Source organism: Sorex araneus, chromosome 8, assembly GCF_027595985.1.
Source record: "Sorex araneus isolate mSorAra2 chromosome 8, mSorAra2.pri, whole genome shotgun sequence".
Classification (NCBI taxonomy): Eukaryota; Metazoa; Chordata; class Mammalia; order Eulipotyphla; family Soricidae; genus Sorex; species Sorex araneus.
In genome coordinates this window covers 18,892,960-18,917,653 of record NC_073309.1, presented here as the reverse complement: position 1 = coordinate 18,917,653, position 24,694 = coordinate 18,892,960, and the positions used below count along the sequence as shown (strand labels likewise).

The 24,694-nt window shown below is 37.2% G+C and overlaps 1 protein-coding gene across 6 annotated transcripts in view; it reads right to left on the bottom strand.

Moving 5' to 3' along the window:
• Positions 1–24,694, bottom strand: part of CDH8 (cadherin 8) — a 429,237-nt gene that overhangs the window by 81,804 nt on the left and 322,739 nt on the right. For all 6 annotated transcript variants that reach the window (XM_055145049.1, XM_055145050.1, XM_055145052.1 and 3 more), the window contains one exon: positions 6,165–6,286. In XM_055145049.1, coding sequence (XP_055001024.1) covers positions 6,165–6,286 — 122 coding nt within the window. The remainder of the gene's footprint in view (positions 1–6,164; positions 6,287–24,694) is intronic.

The following is a 24,694-nucleotide window of genomic DNA, read 5'->3' as shown; positions in this document are numbered from 1 at the left end:
ATTTTATTCTTTCCCATTATTAAAAGAAAGGCCAACAGAAAATAAAAATTAAATAAATAAAGCAGCAGCTCATTCATTGCCAGTGTTGATCAGAGGAAAAAACAATTTATAACTCATTACATTTTATTTCTTTTCACACACAAGCTTCTGTAGAATGCCTTTGGTCACAAGGAATTCCTTTATTTTCTTTTGAAAGGAACTCATCTTTCTTTAGAATATTGTTCTCACTTTTACTTTTTTGGAAGGTGACTCATACCCAGGGGTGCTCCCAGGGATACTCCCGGCTCTGTGCTCACAGTTGTAATTGAGGTTGATCCAGCTACCATATGAGATTCCATGCATTGAACTTAGGTCAGTCACATGTAAACCAAGAACTGTAACCCCCATATTTTCTCTCCTGCCGTCTTCATTTCCACTTTTTAAAGAAGTAACACATAAACAATGGGATTTTTCCTTCCTTGCAAACACAGTGTTATATGAGAAAGTCCAAGAAAGGGGAAATCTTCAATGACAGATTCTGAACCTCATCTTTGCCACTTTTATAGCTTTAGATAATACACATACTCTTGTTAAGCCTCGGTGCCAGTATTTGTTGTGTTTGGGTTTTCAAATGTCCATAGCAGTGATAATTATGTGTTAGATGCTCATATATATGATTTCATTTGTGTAAGAAGCATGCAGCTTTCAGAATCATCTCTCTTCATCTTCAGCACCGACACCTAAAACCAGACCCCCATTGCTCACGGTAATTTACGTGCTCCTAAGTATCCTTCCTGCTTGTGTGTGTACAACTTATTGAAAAGGTGCAACGCTTCATGATGCATCTCATTCTTGCTTGCTGCATTCTTATTCTTACACCTGCTTAGTTATCTTACTATCCTATCATAGATGTCTTCAACTCTTCAAACCCACCCATGCCTTTCCTCCTGGAGGAAAGGCATGCTTATCCTGGAGATGCAAAACCTCTTCTCTTGGGGCTGGAACGAGAGCACAGAGGATAGGGCATTTGCCTTCCATGCAGCTGACCCAGGTCGATTCCCAGCATCCCATATGGTTCTCTGAGAACCACCAGGAGTAATTCCTGAGTGCATGAGCCAGGAGTAACTCCTGTGCAATGCCGGGTGTGACCCAAAAAGCCAAAAAAAAATGAAAAAACCTCTTGCCTCTACTGCCCAATGCCTAGTCTCCTTCCTCCACTCCCTTTAATTCAATTTAGCTGAAATTCATTTGAAAAGAAACTTTTGGTGAAACCAGTATTCGAAGATGCTCTTTGTGGGAATTTTGATTTTCTTTTGTTGCTTCCTGCAACCTTGTTCTCAAATTTCGAATTGCATTATTTATCCATCCTACTTATATAAATAATTACACTTTCTCCTTAAGTTCTATTAGAAAGAACACATGTTTAGAAACCAGAGAGGTACTATACTGGGTAAGGCACATGCCTTGCATACATCTGACCTGGATTCAATCCCTGGCATTCCACATGCTCCCTGAGCACTCCCAAGAGTGATTCCTGATTGCAGATCTAGGAGCAACCCCTGAACATTGCTGGGTGTGGCCACAAAACAAAGCAAATCATTAACAACAACAAAAGAAAGAACATGGGTTTAGTCCTTTACAAATTGTGTGCCCAGGTCAGACTAGAATACTTAGCACCTTTTGGATGCAAAAATTAATATCATTTAATACATAACTGAATGAGTTTTTCATATTAAGAGGAGCATGTGCACTCTGCGTCCATGAGTAAAACAAGTGTTTCCATGGTAATCTGAGAAACTAATTATATGAAGTATTTGCCATTGCTGAAGAAAATGAATTAGGATCATGGTTCTAAAATTTTGTGAATAACTATTGCATGTCAAGCATTTGCTGAGGGCATATTTAGGCATATAGGCTATTTGGTGAGTGTAGATACCTGTGAAGATCCATGAGAACCACATTGTATACATTGCTAAGTATTGGCCGAGAAAAATAGGATTAAGCAAGATAGTATAATTTTTCTAATACAGACATAATTAATTTGATGCCAAAATGATGCAAATTTCAACTTCTATAGATAGTAAAAAAAAGCTTAAAATAGACTCCACTAGATTTATTTATAGTATCAGGGGAAGCTCTTTCTTGAAAATGGGAAGGTGAGCTGAATCAATCTGTCACCTAATTCTCAAAAGATAAATAGGCTCAAACTAAACAAGAGGTTTTGAATCGCTGGAAATTACAGTACTTTCAATTCAGCCACTGTGTTGTGAACCCTTTTAGCAAATTCCTTTAATTCTGGATGTACGGTAAGTAAGAGGTTAAGCATCCAAAATACAACCAGGCAAAACCTTACTGGTGATAGCTGATCTAGAAGAGTTGATCTCCAAGTCAACACTGGTCACTGTCATACACTATTCCTCTTCCATAGTTGATTATGAGTGTCGCATTGCCATGACAATGAAGAAAGAGCTTGTCTTTTCCGTGGCTGGCACTCATCCCTCACCCTTTCATCCTGCTCACTATTCTCTTCAGGCAGAGCCTGCCTTATGCTCATCTGAATCAAATTCAGGTATTGAGGGATGTTTTCTATCTTCCGTGGTGAGAAGTTCCCTCTACTAAGAAAGTCCCTTCATGAAGATGACTCCCACTTATTAAGATAACTTCCTCTTGTAACTATCTCACAGTGATTCAATAAAATTTACAAAAAAAAAAAGATAACTTTCTCTTATTTCTTTCACCTACTCTCTGACCAGGAGATTTCCTTGCAATTCTATAATTTGTCAGCTTACTGTATATTTTCCAGAAAGAAAAACAACTCCCTGGGAAAAAGAGACTGATTTTTTTTGGGGGGGGATCACACCTGGCATTGCATGGGGGTTACTCCTGACTCATGCACTCAGGAATTACCCCTGGCGGTGCTCAGGGGACTATATGGGATGCTGGGAATTGAACCCGGGTCGGCCACGGGCAAGGCAAATGCCCTACCTGCTGTGCTATCTCTCCAGTCCGTGAGAGAGTAGGGATATGAAAAAGGATTCTAATATAAAAGGGTTTGAGTTGGTTTTGTATAATGTGAACAATAAAGTATTTTTCTCAGTTAAAGGTAAAAGCTAGTTATTTTAAGGGAACAGGTACAGAGGAACATCATCTTTTGCTCCAATAGCATGAGAAGATGGTAGGCCAATTTTACACAGCTATAGCATGAATAGAAATTATGTGCTTAGGAAGATCTCTCTCTTTACTAACTCTCTCAGTCCAGAAGTTTCATATAGACTTCAATTTTTTTTTTTTTTTTTAAGATTTGCAACTAATGATTTCTAGTTGCATCAATTCCCAAGAGGCTGATCCCTTTAAATCTGCTTAGCCTTAAGGCCATTTCTTTCAGGCAATCAGACATTTTAGTTACATTCATACCTTTTTCTGAGACTAGAGAGAGCATACAGCAATTGAGGGAAAATATTAAGACGACTATGAGTTTATTGCGGATTAAGATTTTGAGTTTTGTTTTTCATGAGTGTTTCCTGATTTAAAAATTATTGTAAATTCAAGGCTGGAGTGATAGTGCAGCAGGTAGGGCGTTTGCCTTACATGCGGTTCGATTCCCAGCATCTCCTATGGTGCCCTGAGCACCGCCAAGAGTGATTCCTGAGTGCAAAGCCAGGAGTCACCCCTGTGTATCACCAGGTGTGACCCAAAAAAGCAAAAAATAAAATAAAATAAAAAATATTGTAAATTCAAAGTGAGTCAGCCCACGTTTTTGTGGGTGGACAGATCCAATGGGCTACAGAGGCTCAAGCCCTGAACACAGTATGCATTGCAGCCCTTTGAACCATCTGCCCAGCCCCAACTGTATTCTTTTATATTTTGGAGACTTGAGGGGAAAGGTAGGGGGAAGTGTCGGAGGGGGGCAGTACTAAAAATCTGAATCCAGGGCCTCTACATGTGCAAGCAAATGCTTTGCTGCTGAACCACCTCCCTGACCCGAAACAAACCATCCTTTATGTGATATTCTATGCTGATTTTCACAAGTAGACACCACTTAGATAGCTCACAAGTATGAATGTTTAAAAAATTAAAAGTAACCTAGGAATGACAAAATGAATCAAACACGTCTTCAGACCAGCTCAAAGGATTCAACTGCTTGTGCTTTGACCAGCCAAAATATGTCCAGAAATTATGCTGAGTACTCTAAGATCTGATTTCATTTGGTAAAAATCTATAGGACTACACAGTTTATTTGATGATAAGATGGCGCAATGTAATATATGCAATGTAAATATTACTTGGATTTTGCAAAACTAATATAAAAAAACTTAATTTTTTTTATCTTAAATAAGAAAGGTGATGAAATAAGAAACTTTTTCCCCTGGCAATTAAATCTACTGAGAAATCACTTAAATCTGGTAAATAGTTAGAATGCACCAGGTAGACCTCTAGATTTTCATAGGCCCAAAGTCATGTATTTTAATAGCGCAGTGAAGCCAAAGTTGAGGTTTGCAGTATCAATAGATACTGATACTGCACAGTCATAGACTCTGACCTTGTGTGATGAGGTTCTAATGGACAATGGAATTAATTTAAATTCTAAGGCATCTGATAAATCTGTATGCTCATAAATGTCTGGCTTCCAAGTCTGTGATTGCTACATTATCCCAGCAATGTTCCAGCCCACACAAGCACATTATTGAAACGGACTTGAATATATTTTATTTAAGCTCAGAGCTCCTAGTTAGGCCTGTCTTATTTATTGGACAGATACATTCTATGTAGAAATATATGTATAAATATGAATGAACACACACACATACACTTCATCCTCACCAAATGGTCACAAATGAAAATGCTCAAAAGATTGATAGAGGGGAATTTTATATGATGACATTAGAAAGTATTTATAATATTAGAATTTACTAATGTTAGAACAATTTAGAAATTGTGTATCACTATTAAGAGAGTTTTAACAATAAATATATGCTACCTCAAGTGTTTGAAATTAATTAGCAGTGTGTGTGTGTGTGTGTGTGTGTGTTACTGGGGAACAGTGAATCTAAGTTCTATGAGAGTACTCTAAAAAGGAAATGCCCATTGTTTAATAAGACGGTAACAGTGATCTTTCCTAATAAAAGTATTGAACTGTAGAGTTAGTCCTTTCTTTAAGGGTAAAAAAAAAAATCTGACTTGTCAGGTAAGCTGCTCAGCAAATAGTAAGTTTAATTCCTAACACCCACATGAGGCACAAGAATAGTTGGATTAACAACTCCAGTGTCATGCTGTCAGCTGCTGTTTATTTAAATTAAAATGTCACCATCCAGAAATAAATTAGGAAGTTGAAAAACGATAAATTTCTTAAACATACAGTACTTTGGCACCTTGTTAAAATCAAACTATTACATTTGTGTTTCCGAGAACTTTACATAGACTATATCCATTTTGACATTCAGAGTATAGCAGGTTTTGTTTTTGTTCTTGCTTATTTAGTTCTCTGCCTCCTCTCTTCCCCTTTCCTGCCGTCCCTCTTACTGAACCTCCTCTCTCCCTTCACTTCTGGCCTTGCCTTCCTTCCCTCTTTCCTTCCTTCCTTTGTGAATCCTCTCTCTCTTTTGTCTAGCATCTATCTGTGCTACATGAAACAAGTTTAAAAAAACACACATACACAGTTCCATTAATATACAATGATCAGATGCTTTACTTGCATGCTTTAAGCATATTGCTCATCTTATGTTTATCTAAATATATCTACATTTTTACAGATTTGAATATTCACTTCCTACAACTCGTCTTTCTAGGTCCTAGGATTGTTCTTCTGTATTCAACAGGAAGCAAATGCACACCCCCCATCTTGATCTTTTCCCCTTGTTTTCTGTCATTCGAAGGTTAAAAAGTTGGTCCTCACTGCAAATCCTCCCCTGCTATCACTCACATCCTCAGATATTTTAAAATAGTTTTTTGGCTCTAGGTTCACAGCACAGCAGGTTGTTCCACTTCAGGAGCCAATTTGGTCATAAGTAGGAAGAGAATTAACATCTTAGGGAGAAAATTATTCCTTTCTGTTCCCATTTAGATACTTTGCTGTCTGTGACTTTGCAGATCATAAATGAGGCAAACGCACGCTATCATGGAGGTTAATCAAATATGAGACAGTTGTATACAAACATATTCAGCATTAACAACATGGAGATATTTACTTGGCCGGGTTTTCCATTTTCACATAAAAATGCCTCATATTCGGATGCGAATTCAGGGGCGTTGTCATTGACATCCAGCACTTTAATAGCAACAGGTACCCGGGATATCTGACTGTGGTTCCCTAGGGGAAGGAAAAAATAACATCAGCATTGAGGGCATTCAATTTCACATGCAACTCAACTTTCTTCTTGAAAGCATGTGTCCGCTTCAACTTCCCTTCCTTGGTTTAGACTGTTTTCAACATGGCGATTATGAAACCTGACCACTCAATAAGGAAAGAACAGCAAGTGTTTGCTTAAAAATGAATAAATTGTTATTTTTAAATACCATTGGCTGTGCTTAGCTTGTAAGGCCACCTAAAAAATATTGAAAAGCCCCTTCTTGATGAAAAGAATTTAATTTTGTTGATAAAGTTCAGTATACTAAAAAGAAAAGGCTATATGCAACAAAGATTTAACTGTTTATCGAGGCCATATAGTAATGGTGAGCATAAAAATCCAGCTTCAAATAAATTTTTGAGCTTGTCCTTAATCATGACATTTTAGAATTAGGGAATCATATATTCTATAAATTTAATATTTTATTAAAATTGACCTTGGGATCTTTTTGGAACAGATAAGCTTTAGTAATTTTAACATTGTCATTTTCATCAGTATAACAATAATCTTCTCATCTTTTCAGGTCAATTCCAATAACAAGGAATTTAATGCATCATCCATAAGTCCTTAAGGAAATTATATCGCCATACACACACGTACACACACTGCACACAAGTGACCATAGAAACCTGGTTTCAAAATGCATTGCCAACTTGAGCCATGTAATAGTTTTACATTTGTCATAAATACAATCCAATTTGACTCTCATGATCTCATAACATTTTATCTGTTATAATTTAATGCAGAAAGCATTCAATGGCCAATTCTTTGTGTTTTCATGGCACTGAAAAGTTATCAAGAAGCCAAGTGGGTAAAATGTCTGACTTGTAAAGATGAAAAAAAATCCAACATATTTTTATCTGATATATCAAACTAATCTTTTTTTGACAATTAATTTCAGATATTTAGAACCATCAAATACTGATTCTTGTCATTAAATATAAAAGTATTTCTAAAATACACATCAAATAATTATGGCCATGTTACACATTTACAGTTGGTTAACCCCACTGGCGATGCTACAAGATTTGAATTTAGTTAACCACTGTGGCTACTCTCCAGTATTCTAATTTGATTAACATGGATGGATGAATATTGTCCTGTGGAATTCCAACCATCTTAGTAAAGAAACAGCATCAATCCACTACCCTCAACCACCCTCCCCCCAAAAAAAAATTTAAGCTACAGGTCTTAAGTATTTCATCTATCCTCTCTCTTTTACTCTCTTCTGTCTAATTAATCCATTAATTCTGAGAGGAAACATAGGGCTATCTACTTTGTTGGAAGAGAAAGGCTTAAAATGTGATTATATCCTTGTCTCTTTTCTAGCATGGCCATGATTAGAATAGCAGCTACTAGAGAGTATAAAGGGATATAGTGTATGCACTAAACAAACATCTGGATCTATAGCTTTACTTACTACCACCACCAGCAAGATCATGAACAAATTATTTTGACTAATTTGTGTGCGGAGGTCCTCAAAGACTATGAAATGCTGCGGGGGAGGGGTTGGATCAAGCCTGGGCCTCCTGCATGCAATGCATGTATCCCAGTTATTTGAGTGTTTCTCTCTGTCTCTGTGTGTTTCTGTGTGTCTCAATCTCTCTCATCTCTCTCTGTGCTCTCTCTCTCTCTCTCCCTTATTCCAGAGGAAACAGAAACTTAGGATGAATCACTTTATTTACAGATTGCTATAAATATATGAAAAACATAAAACATTTTAAGTGCTGAGATAGCATGGGAATATACTCAAAGACATTTAATTTTTTTTCATTTGTAATTGTCAACTTCATCAGCACCAGGCAGAATGAGATTTAACTAGTACAGAGCAAGATATTTCCCTTAATCATAACTCCTTCAATCCTCACTAAAGACCTAAGAAACAGATCACGTAATTCCCATATTTTATTTGTGAAGACTAACATTCAAAAAAGATTAAAAGATAAATTGCTTTTACCAAGATTACACAATTAAATCAAAGATGTAGTTTGGACCCTCCTGGCATGCATCATTTTCACAATATAATATTGAAGAAGTCCAACCCCAAATATATTTGCATTTCTGTTTCTTAGTTAAGGCAACCAACAACAGTATTTTACTCTGGAATGCTCAGATTTGTTATAAATATTTATTTCAAGACTAGTCATTGAAATTTGAGTCCAAATATTAAGTAACATGCTTAAAGGTTACTCCTGACCTTGCACTCAGAAATTAGTCCCATTGGTTTTCAAGAAACCATATGGGATGCCAGTGTCTGAATCTGGGTCAGCTGTATACAAGACAAGAGCCCTTCCCCTGTTATGTGACTCTGGCCTCCACATTTTCAGATTCTCACTCATAATTTGCAACCATCCCTGAGGCTATACTATTCAATATGCATATTTTTGCTTTCGTATTATTTCACTCAATTTGAGTCCATTTAATTGAACATTTTTATTTCATAATGTTCTGTGTTTTAACTAAGAATTGTTGATTGGTTTTATAACATTTTCCATTCCAAATGATAGAGCAATATATGTATATCCAAATAGCCATAAGGATCTTCATATATTTTCATATTTAGTCCGTGTAACTACTCAATAAACAACCCATGATCAACTTGGCTATGAACTGGTATATTCAGAATAGATAGTGAATGTTAAGTCAGTACAGGGAAACTAAGTACAGGGAAAATTTAGTGTATTCCTCATGCACATTGTTGCTTTTAAGAAAATGAAGAAATGCTAAATCATATTGAGTCATATTCACAAACAATGATTGGGCGAAGTCTACTGTGATTTTCCTTGCTATTCTTATTCCTTATTGTATCTAAGTATGCTGCATGCGCATGCATGTCTCCCCTTCTCTTCCCCCCCGCCCAAACACACACACACACACACACACACATATACACACACACACACACACACACACAAACACCCTCTGCAGACTAGCATATAGATTCTGGTCTCACATTTTGGAAAAAGGATGTGTGTTTTGAATTTTTATCTTTCCTTTCTTTAAATCTTTGTTTCCTTTGGATTTTTTTAAGTGTATTTACTTTTTAATGAAATTCACAGTGAGATACAGGTACAAAGTTGGGTTTCTGTCATACAATGTTCCAACATGCTTTCTTTCACCAGTGTGCATTTCCCACCACCAATGTCTCCAGTCTCTCTCTCTCTCTCTCTCTCTCTCTCTCTCTCTCTCTCTCTCTCTCTCTCTCTCTCTCTCTCTCACACACACACACACACACACACACACACACACACACTCTCACTCTCTCTCTCTCACTCACTCTCTCCCCCCCAACCTTTTGGGCATTACAGCTTGCAATACAGATACTAAAACGTTCTCAGGTATATAGTTTCAATAAATTCCAAGTATCGCCTGGAATTAGGTAGCCAACAAGGGCAAAAGCTCAAGCACAGGAGGTAGAGAAGCTCCATGAGCTTTTTCTTGGGATAATTTTCAACATGAAAGTATGATACTTTCTCACATATGTTATCCGAAATAAGAATATATTTATTCTAGAATTGCAAAGCTTTGGAATCGAGTCATTTTATTTTTGTTAGAGATGGCATGGGACTCAGAAGAACTAGTCATCTATTAGTAAGGATCATGAATGACAGAGCATGTTCTTCCAATTAGAATATTTAATATGTCTTAGCATCTCTACAAAAGGAAGCTAATATAATGAACAAATTTTGGGGGGAGGTGTCATTAATTAGACTTGTCTTCTTTGGTTTGGTCTGTGGGAAAAACAGAACTAAGTTTGGAATCTACCACCTATGTCTGCAAAAATTTCATATTTTTGCGTATACTTTAAATGGTCATATCCTCCAGTTTTGGGAATTACTTTACATTTATTTAACAATTGCCAAATTTACCAAAATAATGTCTTCTGAAATAGTTGTATTAGGCATATGCTTTTAACTTAGTAGTTTGTAGTTCACCTCATAAATAATTAAAATTTAAGCAGTTTAATCTGTTTCCAAAAAGTAGACTGCTAAGTAGAAACTAATGAGATGGTTGGATTCCAGGATCTTTGGTAGTTATAAAAACATATTTGGAAGTTACCTTTATGAACAATGACATAATTGTCCCTTTTTCTAACTATAAATTCCTTGTTACCTTTCAAAATTCAGTCCCAGGTACATCTCTTCTGAGGAGTTTTTAATGATTTAATGCTTTCCTACCACCACCCAAGCACCTTTTAAAAAATAATAATAGGCTTGTAATAATGATAATAGGAGGAATTACACAGACCAAATTTCCATAATCATTGAAAGAGAAAAAGAGAGAGATTTAAATTATAAAAGGAAAAGTCTTCAGAATTTTTCAAATTATTTATTCAAAAAGCTAATACAATTTGAGTAGCCTCTTCCCCAAGCTATTTGATGGAAGGAGCTTTATGCCGACCATTAGCCATGCTCATGCTGTTTAGATAGCTTTTCTGAGGTTAACTTCCTGGCAAATACAGTAGGAGATGTCTTCTTCTGTCAAATCACTCCTCACAAAGATTCAACATTAAGCCGGTGGGCACTAAGAACTCTGGAGCCCTGGTCATCCTAACCCTGGCTCATGTTTATGTTCACAAAGGTAAACTAAGAAACATTGAGGCACTTCAAATAGTGGAGGGTGTTCTGAGAGGCAAATAGGAGAAATTCGGTGATTTGGTAGATTCATGGGCAATAGAGATTAAAGAATAGCTCAGCAAATTCTCAGGGAGAGAATAAGGGAAGGATTCATCTCGAAGTAACCAAGGAATTCTTTGGCTGTGGAGGGTTTCCTTTTTTTGAACAGCCTCTTTTGTTTAAAAAAAAAAGAACACTAACCTTCCGATTAAGAAATGCTCAAGGTGTCATCTAAGTCCAAGATGGTTAAATGCTTGCAGTTCTTTCCTAAGAAATATTTTGAGAACTTTTTATCATTCCTTATCCTTTCACTTTTCTTTCATTGTCCAATGAGTAATTTGAATTACCAATGACCAAGACAAAATTCCTATGTTACAGAAATCCACAGTACTCTGAAAGATCACGACCATGCGTAGTTTACTCTCTCAAAGAAGAGACATTTTCTTAATGTTAGAAGAAAGATTTAAAAGACTTTTGAGTTAGTTTTACACAATTGATCTTTGCCAAATGGCCGAGAAGCGATGTTGAGTTAGTTTTAAATAATGTGTAGAAATAACAGAATCGGCCATATATCAAAAAGCCCAGAAACCCTGAGACCAATGGTGCCTTTGGGACAAAATCAGCCACAACATGGATGGGAGTCTCAGGAGACCAAGTAAAGTCTAAACAGGAAGAATTTTCTATTATATGCTAAGAATGATGGGCTTTATCCTATGACTGCTAGAACTATTTATTGTAAATTTTTTAATTTAAAAAAATCACTAAAAGCAGTGAGCAAAAATGTTAAGGTCTTATTATTTATTTCTCAAGTATTTGATGACCCCTGAAATTTACATTAATATTTTTTTAAACTACTAAATCAAAGAGAAAGCAATTAAACAAAACAAGCTAGATACCTTCACACATATAGTCATTATCTGTATGAGATGAGCAGGCATAATTGGAATTACTATAACTTATAATTTTTAATGCAAATATCAAACAAAAATGGAGAGTTACTCTTATCTCGATTAGTGAAGGGATAGCAGTTTCAATTTTAAAGATCTTTAAAATTTTGCTCGTATAGAGCAATGAGATTAATTAGATAAGCTTCTAAGAAAATTATTCATTTTCTTTGTGACTGGCCTCAAAGTGTTTGCCTTTCATCTAATATACGAACATTAAATATAATGATATTGTAATTAGGAATTTGATTAGAATTCATTAAAGATTAATTTTGTAAACATGTGTGATGTACCAGAGTGGTCTGGAAGGAAAAGCCCTTCTCAACTGGCCACCAAAGTCAGACTTCTACATGATGAAGAAAAGAATGCAATGGCACCTTGTATAAATAACTCCTTCACTTCTACCATTTGAATCGTAGTGACTTCCTGTCACCTCTCTGTCACATAGCCTCATGAATTGCCCATTAATTTTGCCCTTTTATAATCAAAGGTAATGGACTACTGCCAAGTCTAAGTTACTTGGGAATTTGCTTCTAACTAGTTTCCATGAGCTGCTGTTTTTGCAGGTATTGATTGAAATAAGCAACCTCTCCTTTTCAGAGTACGAGGGGAAAAAATGATTTGACAAATTTAGATATACTGTTGGGGCTCAATAAATAAATCTCGAGCCTCTACAAGCCGATGGGTGGAAGCCGTAAGCAGTAAATTACAATCAACAGGGGAATGCAAAATAAGAAAGATTATAATTGAAAAGGGGATGAGAGCACCATCGGAAGTTTGTAAAGTAGGGAGATGTGAACTGAATGTAAAATAGGGAAGATAGTAACTTAGAAAATTTAAAATAAAATGAATGAGATTTTCAGGGAAGGACTTGGAAATTAATTTCAGGCTTGAAAACTACAGATAAAAAGTTTTAGATATTATTTTTCCCTCCAATGGTATGATAATGCCTAAATTACTAGAGATTACCAAAAGTTATATTACTAGATAGTGTAGGAACAAGATAGACTATTACTAACTAATGGACACTAGCAGTGTAGAAGTTCTGCTGGGTGTATTTTTTTTTAAAGGTTTTCTTCTTCACTGTATTTTTTTTTATGCATTACATTTATTTTATCAGGGCAGCTGTACTGATGTGCCAGTTCTTTCTTTAGACACACTCAAATACATACCAAGAAACTTCCAATTTCTCATATATATGGTGGGAGAAGTTGACCATCCAATTTTAAAACTTTTTTCATTACAGAATTGTAAAAATTTTAGCAAGTCAGATTCTAAAAAAAAGTTCTTCTAGTTGACTGTTTAAAATATTAGTAATTTACAGAGTAGTTTGGGATTCCATCAGAACCTTAATCAGACGCATTAGTATCAGAGAAACAAACCTTGAAAGTTAAAACTTTTCAATTAATCAGGAAGTTTCTCTTTACAGAAAGATACGTGTCTTCTCAGAGAGAAAGCTGAAAATATAGAGTATCTGAAAATGCCTAAAACCTTGAGAAAAAAATGACTCTTTCATTGACTTTAGTTCCAGGATTTACTGACTGCAAAAAATCATGTTCTATGGCCCCACTATTTCCAATGTTCTTTAAAGGGAGAGAGAGTGTGTATGTCATCCCTTATTTATTATATTCAATCACAAGTGAACATCATAACCAACTGACAAGTCCTCTAATCTATCTATTCCTTTCATATCCAAAAATAAGCCCTCAACATTTGCTCTTCAAATCACAAGTATTGGCTTCTGGAAGACTAGGGTGGGCATATATAGTCATAAGATTTTGATCCTCTGGTAATTTTTATGGCTATTGATTGAGGGGACCATGAATTCATGATCTTCTTAGATACTATATTGACTAAGTATAAAACTTAAGTGGTCACATTCTAAATAAAGGTAGCATTAATCGCAGTTTCTGAGTAAAAAGTTAGAGCAAATGAGAATGGAATTATTATAATTCTTATTGGTGGAGGATTGGGTCATACTTGGTCATGATCAGATGTCATGCCTGGTTGTGCCAGAAATGGAATCAGGGTTACCACATTAGAGGAAAAGTGCATTAACTCTTGTGTTGTATCTCTGGCCCTAAACAGTGTTTCTTAACCAGCTTTCACAATTACTTAAGGACAATACTTATACATGCTTTGAGAGATAAGTAGATTGAAATATATACATAGTGATTGATAGGAAGTATTTAAATAGAATGATAATTAGATCCTCGGTAACTTGATTCTTGGATTGGATCCTCAGCCCAGTTGATTGTCGAATTTCTCAAGTGGTCTCAGTACCGTCTCCATTCGTCCTAGCCCTGAGATTTTAGATGCCTCTCCTTACTTGTCCTTCCCAACAATGCCTCATTGGAGGCTCTTTCAGGGTCAGGGGAATGAGACCCAGCATTATTACTAGTTTTGGCATATGAATACACCATGGGGAGCTTGCCAGGTTCTCCCATGTGGGCAGGAAACTCTCGGTAGCCTGCTGGTTCTCCCAGAGGAAGAACTAGGCTATAAGATGTCTCGAGGCCACTTCATCAAGGTTCTGGGAGCTTGCTTTTAAGTCTGAATGTTGGCCATTGATGGGATTAGTGTGTGTGTGTGTGGGGGGGGGGGGGGAGATCAGAGGGCAGTCCCTGGGTGTGACTGCCTAGCTACTGGAAAATGGGAAATCTGGGCGGAAGAGGCCCAGTTCCGATCCGAGCAGGCTTGGAGGTCTCAGTTTAATAATTGAATCCTAGTTTAATAAAACCATGGATAATTATGATTCATTTGTTTTATAAATATGTGTTATGTAACATGATTTTATTTTATAATGTCTATGTGTTATATACCATATAAAGTTGGGGTTCTTTGTTACATATGTTCTGTTATGTTTTGTCATCATTGTGCATGTTATTCTGTTATGTTCAAATGTAGGTTTGTTTGTTTGCTTGATTTTTAGCTCCATGCCCCTATTCTACTGTGTATTTTTTTTTTTACTTAGCTTTTAAAAAAGGATTCTCTTCTCCATTCCCAAACGCAGGTTCATTTCCTTTATATACACCTGGCACTTTTTCCATACAATAAGTAATAAAATAAAACAAATAATTAATTATTTATGTCCTGTTTGGTAGTCTATGTCTTCTTTGCAAAAATCTCTAATTCTACTCTGCCAACAAAATTGCACTGTGCTTCTATTACTAAATCCTTAGTGATATTTTCCCCTTAATTATTTCAAATAGGATTGATTCAAGATTATTGGAATTGAATTTCTTGAGATTACTTTTACAATGCAATTTAATTTAAATCCCTTATAGGACAGGATCTTAATTAGGGAGACTCACACTTGCAGAGGGATTCATGTATAGATTTATCTAATATTCTGTTTAAATTCTCATTCAAAACCATCTTACAATAACAATTTGCCCTCATTACACACAATCAGAATACATACATGAAAATGTAAGCACACATAGACTGTGTTGTGGAAGAAAACTAGTGTTTTAACCTGTCTAATTACACAGTGCATGATCTTAATTAGTGAGTGTACTGTAAAGATATATTTTTCTTAAATATGAAAGTGATTTCAGGGTATTTAATGAATGAAATTGACCTACATGGGCTACTTATCATAATGTGTGACATAGTAGTATCCACTTGTGAACTACTCATGAACCTATTCTTGGACTCTATTCAGCTTGTTCATATTTACTTAATGTTAAAATGAAAGAAAAATCAAAATATAAATTCAAGGAAACCTGTCTAACAACAAAACAAATGAATAGAAACAAACACAATCTTTGTGAAACAGTGGTAGATAAACCTAGCTTAAAATGTAATAATTTTAATATGGATAAACAAGAAATACCATATCCCAAACAATGAAATACCATAAGAAACTAATAAGCAACATTGAAAACTGGATGATTCAACTAACATATACTCTCCTTTTAGTGAATTTGTATTTAAGATTATAATAATTAAAATCAATTTTAACTACTGGCATGATTCCTATACATTTGTGGGGGGAGTTCAACTTCTGTAGCTGAACATGCAACAACACAGTGCAACAAACTAGAAAAGTATAAAATTTAAATTTTATTCCAGTGGGATTCTATGAAATGAATGCACCCAGGCATGTCCCATCTAGATCAAGAAAAGCAGCAGAACTCTCATTCCCCAAAGCCTTCTATGTATGCTTTCTCAGTCAAGATAATCTCTACTTGCTTTCTTAACATTATATTGTTTCAGCGCCTTCAGAACCTTATAAAAATTGAATTAATATAGTGTGCACACTTTTAGATCTTATTTCTCTGGTTCAATATAACATTTTAAAATTCATCTATAAAACTGCCTGTAGCTGCCATTCATTTCTTCCCCATTGTTTGGAAAAGAATTCCCTTGTGTAAATATCCCACAAATTATTGTATTTTTCCTCTTAGTCGTGAAATTGAGTTGTTCCAGTTTCATGCTATTCTAAGAAGTGCTACTATAAATATATTACGTTATTTAATACACAAATAGTCAATTTCAGTAGGAAGAGCATTGAAGATTCTAAGATGGGCATTATTTATTTATTTATTCATTTATTTTAATTGAATCACCATGAGAACAGTTACAAAGCTTTCAGGTTTAAGTCTCAGTCATACAATGATCAAACACCCATCCCTTCACTAGTGCACATGTTCCACCACCAAGAACCCCAGTATACCTCCCTTCCCATCCTCCACCGTGCCTGTGTAGCAGATGATTTTCATTTTAATCTCTTTTTACTTTGATTACATTTATTTTTTTTTCTTAAAGAAATATTTTATTGAGCCACCGTGAAAACAAAAAAAAATACAAAGCTTTCAGGTTTAAGTCACAGTCAAATACTGATTAAACCACCATCCCTTCACCAGTGCACCTGTTCCACCACCAAGAACCCCAATACACCCCCTCCCAACCCACCCCCCATCTAAGTAGCTAATGATATTCTCATTATTCCCTATATATTGAGTACATTTCATATTTCCGTACAGAACTCACTATTATTGATTGGAAATCTTCCCCAACAATCAGGCCTGCTGAATAGGCATCATCTAATAATTTCTCTTCATTGGTAAGAGTGAAGACTTTGAGTCCGCGCGGTTTTGGGTTTCTATTATTTTAGCTCAGATCACAGTCAAAATGGATGGCTGCAAGAATCCGCTCTGGTGCCAAAATGGGTTAGGAGACCTCAGGATCACAGTCAATAGGCGCGGAGGCTCTGCTTCTCATGCCGCGGCTCTCGGTTCATCTCTGGGCGGAAGGCGCGCCGGGAACGCCCCCCCTCCCAGGACCACCTACAGGCTACAGTCACTAAAGAGAGTCCTACCTCCTGCTGGAGGGGTCTTAGAGGGTGGCTCTCACCGCGTGGCTGCTGCCGCTGCCGCCATTTTCACTCAGAAAAATGGGATGGAGAGGGAAAAAAAATCCCCCCCCCCGGGCTACACGAGGTTGTAGCTCAGTTCACAGTCAAAATGCATGGCTCAAGCATCCGCTCTGGTGCCAAAATGGGTTAGGAGACCTCAGGATCACAGTCAATAGGCGCGGAGGCTCTGCTTCTCGTGCCGCGGCTCTCGGTTCATCTCTGGGCGGAAGGCGCGCCGGGCTACTTTGATTACATTTAATTTTCGACAGAAAACCCACTATTATCATTTGGAATTTCCCCCCAACAATCAGACCTGCCAAAAAGACATCATTAGATCATTTGTTTTCTATTGCTGATAATGAAGAGCATATGATGTCTCACGGCCACAACAGCAGCCTCACGGTTTTTGAATTCTGGTATTTTAGTAATTAAGTTCAGAGGTATTTCTGCCAGCAGCTGCTGCATTTCAAGATTGTTTTGTGTGCCTCTGGGATCATGGCCATTCAGGAGTGGAGCAGCCATTCGTGGGTGGCTGTTCTGGGTCTCATCTGGGCAGGGAGCAGGATCGGTTCTGCCCACCCCCCTTATTGTGAAATTTCCCCTGCACCCCATCACTGCAAGCTCCTACCTCTCTGTCTAATTGGCTCTAAAAGATGGCGGTCACCAGGCTGCTGCAAAGGAGAAAAGGCCAAGGGACAAAAACCCTTCCCCTCCTGGGGCGGCACGGGGCCATAGTTTAGTTCACAGTTCAGGAGAATTTCTGCCAGCAGCCGCTGCATTCCGAGATTAGTTTGTGTGCCTCTGGGATCATGTCCGTTCAGGGGCAGAAGAACGGTTCCTGAGTGTTGTTTTGTATATCAGGAAAGGCTTGAAGAAATAGTCCTGGTCTGTGTTTGTAGAAGCTCATGGTCGCCGGGATTCCATCTGGAGAAGGCGGGAGACTGCACCTGCTCCATCTGGGACACCCCGGTGTTATCAGCTTGGTCTGCAGTCTGGAACATTCTCTGTCATTGTGGTTCCCCGCCGGCCAGGATTCTTCACTGCTAAGTGCAGCCATTTATTTTTATTTTTTGATGGGCATTATTTAACTTTAGTGTATGTCCACAATAAGATTTTTGTTTTGGTGTTGGCCAGACCCAGCAGTGTTCAGGTCTTAATCCTACACTCAGGGATTATTCTTGGCAAAGCTTGGGGGATCATATTGGGTGCTGGACATCAAATTTAAGTTAGTCACATGCTGTACTATATTCACAGCCCTTACTGTCTCTCTGGCTCCCCTAATCTATTTTTACCATGGCTGTATGTGCCAAGTGACACTCTAGCCAGCGACACATTTTTAAAAAGTTGCTGTGCATTTTCAACAACACTTGGTAAGTCCAGTTATATATCACACATTTTTTTTGAATTTTAGCCATTGCAGGAGTGAATCATTCCGTTGCAGTCCCATCTTAATTTGAAAACTCCTAATCACTTGATGCAGGAAACTACTCTGCTTAATAACCATTTGCTTATCTTCTTTTCTTTTTCAATAAAATCTAACATTTGGAGTGTGGCGGGGAGCAGAGAGGTAGTCGAGGACCGACGTCATGTGCCTTGCATGGGGCTGACCCCATTTTATTCCTGACACTAAAATGGACTCTTGAGTAGCCTGGTGTTGCCCTGGGGGTCACTGAAGACTCCAGGAATGACCTGAGTAGCACCATATTCTTGGCGTTTGAACAAGTTACTAGCTTGATTGGGAGAAGCCATCAAAACATTCACCATTTTCAAAATGACTCTTTACCTCCCTCTCCTCCTTCCCTCTCCAGATATTTTTGCAGTACTGGGGCACCCATATAATTTCTTGGGCCATCTAGATCACACTCTTGTGGCACTTTGCTTGTGGCACATTCTGACTCTCCAATGTTAGCACAGCTTTTAGGCTTTGTTTCTCACCTGATCCTTTTAGTTGCAAAGCCTGCAGAGGATTATACCTTTCACTCACGCTATTTTGACGGAGGGTATATCTGGAAACCACCTGAAGCCAGAGATTCTGAGCAGAGTTGCCAAAAATCACGCTTCGTGCATGTGGCAGCACCAGGCATTGAACTCGTGGTCTCACACTTCTAAGATGCATTTAGACACTGAGTCACCTCCCAGATCCCTTGCATATCTTCTCTTGGTAAGTATTTGTTCAAGTGTTTTCCATTCTTTGATTGGACTATCTATATTTTTCTAATGATAGAAATTAGAAAAATTTCTAATATATCTGAGTACATATTATTATTCTGTTACAAGTAATATGGGACTGGAATGATAGGACAGTGGGTAGGGCATTTGCCTTGCATGCGGCCGACCTGAGTTTGATTCCTCTGTCCCTCTCTGAGAGCCCGGCAGAGCTGCTGAGAGTATCCTGCCCACATGGCAGAGCCTGGCAAGCTACCCGTGGCATATTGGTATGCCAAAAACAGTAACAACAAGTCTCACAATGGATACGTTACTCGTGCCCACTCGAGCAAATTGATGAACAACAGGATGACAGTGGTACAGTGCTACAAATAATATAATATTCATCTCTATCTTAAATAGGTAGAATGAGTCTTTTGCTGGACACAGATACATAATGCCTTTACCTTAGGGGCCAGAGGGATAGTTTATACAGTAGGGTGCTTGCATGCAGCTAGCCCTGGTTATTTGATTCCCAGAACTACATATGGTCCCCTAAACCCCACCAGGAGATAGCCTTGAGTAGAGCGAGGAGTAAACCCTGAGCAATGCCAGATGTGATCTCAAAAACAAAACACAAACTAAAACAATGAATGGCCCCAAAACCATATAGGGCTGTTCCTCAGTTTGATATTTTACTATAAAGTTTTCCCATTCTTATGTACTCATTTTGTCTGTGAGTGATTATTTCTACCTTTCCAATATTAGCTTATTTTTTTTTTTGGCTTTTTGGGTCACACCCAGTGATGCTCAGGGCTGACTTCTGGGTCTGCACACAGGAATTACTCCTGGCGGTGCTCTGGGGACCATATGGGATGCTGGGAATCGAGCCCAGGCTGGCCATGTGCAAGGCAAGCACCCTACCCGCTGTACTATCGCTCCAGCCCCCTATTTCTTTTTATTAATGTAACATTAGTTGACATGTGTGTATATGTTTAAGAGTAAGAACTCCACATGTCTTCAAAATAAATGTCACCACTGCATCTCCACAACCAAAGTATAAGTATGTAGCTCTGGAGACATACCTATACTTTGTACAGTGGGCAGGGTGCCTACCTTGCATGCCTGTGACCCAGGTTCTATCCCTATCATCCCATAGGGCCTCCCAAGCACCCTCAGGAATAATTTCTGAGTGTAGTAGAGCTAGAAATAATCCCTGAGCATCACAGGGTATGGCCCCAAAAAGCAAAAAAACAAAAAACATAAATACCCTTCCACCATAGTCCATTTGGCTCTCTTCTTTTCAGCCTTCCTCTACCCTCCCTCACTAATATCAAAAGCTCTCTGAGCTGAGTCCACAGTTTTGTTTTCAGTCAGTTTTATTGCTTCCCTTACTCTGCATCTTTATATCTCACATGCGAGATGATCCCATTTTTTTCCTGACTTAGTTCATTTAGCATGATTGTCCCCTGCGCAATTCCACTTATGTGATCATAAAAACCAAGATTTCTTCTTTGGTTAGAGGTGAGTAGTATTCCATTGTGTATGTGTACCACATTTTCTTTATCCCGGTTTTCTGTGGTTGGGCACTTGGATTATATCTATAACTTAGTTATTATAATTAATGCTGCAGTGAACATGGTTATTCATATGCATTTTGGGAGGATTTTTGACAGATAGCAGTGGAGTAGTTAGACCATCTGGTAGACCCGTTTTTAATATTTTGAGAAATTTCCAATACTTTTATTTATGTGTAACACAGTGTACTGGCTAAAACAGCAGAATTAAATAAAAGTAGCAATAGTAGAAAACCTTATCCCATTTCCAGATTCAGGGAGTAAAGCTTTCAGTATTTCACCATTAATTCTGATATTTTCTATGTTCTTTTTGCAGCTACTCTTTATCAGATTAAATTCCCTTTCATGTTGGCCTTTTTTTCTCAAAAAGACATGAATATAGAACATTTTTTCAGCTATTGAAATTAATCATGTTTTTTTCCTCTATTATATGCTCTCAACATTTTAATTTATATTAATAGATTTTCAGATGTTATAATCTACCCCTGTTTTCCCTAGGTATAATTTTATATTTTTGATATTGACTTTGATTTGATAATGTTACTGAGAATTTTATGAGAAACTGGCTGCTAATTCTGCTTCCTTGAAATAGTTCTGTCAGGTTTTATGCAGCAACCGATTATGCTGGCTTCATGATATGAGGTGGAAAATACTCTCTCTTTAAGTTTCCTCTGATAAAGTTTGTGTCAGGTTCATATGGGCATGACAATTTATGTGCTAAGTGTTAGTAATTATAGTGTATTCAATAGAAAAAGTGATAGACATATTTTTCTTTTTTTCTTATGCCAGTTTTCAAAGACTACATTTTTCGTCTGTTAGCCTTTTTCACATATATTTTTAAATGTATTGGCATAAGTAGGTACATAATGTCCAATTATTACCTTTTTCTAACATCTACTGAATTTGAAATGAGAGCCTTTCATTATTTCAGATACTGAAAATTTACACTTTTGCTATCTTTTCCCCACAAGATTTTATCAACAGTATTTGTCTGTGTAAATAAACAGCTTTTGGCTTTGTTGAATTATACCACTCTATATTTGAATTCAATTTCATTATTTTCTAGTCTATATTTGATTTTACCTTTCTGCTGCTTTATTTTAAGTTTCTTTGTACTACTTTCAGCCTTTTTGAAGTCAATGACTGATTTTTAGCATTTCTTCTCTTCTAACCTAGACACTTGAGTTTAATTTCCCTCTAGGCTCTGTGTAAGCTGTGTTCCACAAGTCCTGTCAGGGCATTGTTTTATCAGACATTTTTAGAATGTGCTAATTTCCTTTGCAGTTTTATTCTGTGGCTGTGGATGTATATGATTTCCAATGCTATGAGATATTTTAAATTATTGTTTTTGTTATTTATTTCTAGATTTATTCCAGTGTTGGAAAAGAATATTCTGCAATTGTTGAGACCACTTTATGGCCCCATTTTGTCTATTTTGAGTATTTCAGGCATGAAATAATTTTTCTATAAATTTGGAGTGTGGTTCTGTATACGTTCTATGAAATAGTTTTACTAATTATGATACTCCTTTTGAAAACCATTTTTTTGCCTGATTAGTAGGGAGTTATGGGTTGAATCTTTAATCTATCACTGAGTATTTCTCTCATTATTTAATTCATGAACTTAGCAAATATGTTATTAGACATGTGCAAATATAGGATTCTTGTACTTCCAGATGAATTTAGCATTAGGAGTTTATTTATTTACTTTGGGGGTGGGGGGTGCTCCCAAGCTGTATTCAGTGTCCCCAGAGGCCAATTCCAGATTCTTAGCCAACCAGTGAAATGTGTGATGTCTGGGCTGTGACATCAGAGTCATGCCCTGCAGTGCTGTGGGTTGGGAAAGGTATGTGGTATCTGGAATAGAACTCAGGTTCTTGACATGCAAAGCATATGCCCCTGCCCTCTTAGTTGTCTCCCCAAGCAGACAACTTTTCTTTCGTGCTATTTCTTTCTTCCTTAGTCCAAAACTAAACTACTTTGGTTTATATTTGCATTGATCTTGCCTTCAATTCTTTCAGTCCCTGCTGTCTTAGTATTTCATTTCATTTTATTTTATTTTGTTTCTCTTTGGGTCACACCCAGCTATGCTCAGGGGTTACTCCTGGCTCTGTACTCAGGAATTACTCCTGGCGGAGCTCAGGGGACCATATGGGATGCTGGGAATGGAACCCGGGTTGGCCATGTGCAAGGCAAACAACCTACCTGCTGTACTATCGCTCCAGTCCCATGTCTTAGTATTTTAGGCTTAACTCTGATGAGAAACATGGTTGAAAGATGTTTGCATTATTTTTGGTGGTTTGTCTGTTAATATCTATTCATTGAAGTATGTAGTTATTTATATTGTGTGTGACCACTTATTTGATAGGAGCTTAGTTCATGATCACACTTTTAAATTTCTTCATCACTGTTTTCTCATTTTTCCTCCTTTTGGTTTTGTTCAGATAACAAGTTTTTATTATTTCCCCTTTGCCAATGCATGCCAATTTATTTTCCCTTACTGTATGTTTCATTATGTCTACATAATCTAATTCTATATAATTAATATTATACTTTATATCTAAGGTATTCTTACAGGCTTAAAAATTATCCATCTTATCTGTTGACATTAAGACAATGCTGCTATATTGAACATTGCATCAATATTCCTTTTGTTTGAAGAACATTTTTTTCTTTCTTTTTAAATGGACCTACTGATTATAAATTTATCAAGTGTTTTTTGAAATAATTTTATTTGAAGTTCTCTGTTCTTGATTTAAATGCTGGTTTGCCTAGACACTAGTTTACAGCCCTGAGAATGTACTAGGTGGAAAGGAAGGCTGCAGGAGGTGGAATAATAAAGCAAGGGTCTAAGATCAGGACCTGGGTGATAGTAAAATTTGGTAACAGCATGCACCTAAACTGTAAATGTTAACCAACCCACTGTGTGTATGGCAGGGTGGGGGAGGGAGAAGACCAGAGGAGACATAAGACAATGGTGGAAAGTCACAGACTTTAAGACTAGAATCATCAATACTATTATAGCCATATTACCTAAACTATGAGAAAAATAAACTTAAAAATGATAGTTATTTTACTTGGGTTTTTTATCTTGTCTTCTATTATTTTATTTTATTTAGTTTTTAAGCCACACCCAGTGATGCTTAGGACTGACTCCTGGCTCTGTACTCCTGGTGTATCAATGATCTACCTGGATCATTCCTGGTGGGCTCAGGGGGGCCATATGTGGTACTGACGATCAAACCAAGATTGGTCACATACAAGGCAAGCACCCTAATTGCTGTATTATCATTTAGATACCTAAATGTCTTTTAACATTTAAATGTTTTGTGTTTTCATTGCTTTGCATTATCATGGAATTTTATAGGATTGGTTTCATAGTATTTATGGAGGTGATAGTCATGCGTGTCACCAAAGTTTCAGTGCCAGCCTGGCACCAGCTCTGCACATTCCTCCTACCCCTCGTCTCCTCTGGTCATCACCATTGTTTTCACTGAGCCTAGCACTTAGCTTTGTTATTCTTTGCCAGTTTATTTGCTCTACTAATTCATAAATATCTTTTTCTCTTTGGACATTAGTTTTTGTTACACGATAGTTTTGGCTTCCTCAATTCATTTTTCTGGGGGTGAGGACAGTTTGGACCACATTTGGAGATACTTGGGTTTTACTCTGCCTGGCTCTGTGTTCACGGATCACTCCTGCCAAGTTTAGGGAACCATATAGGTGTT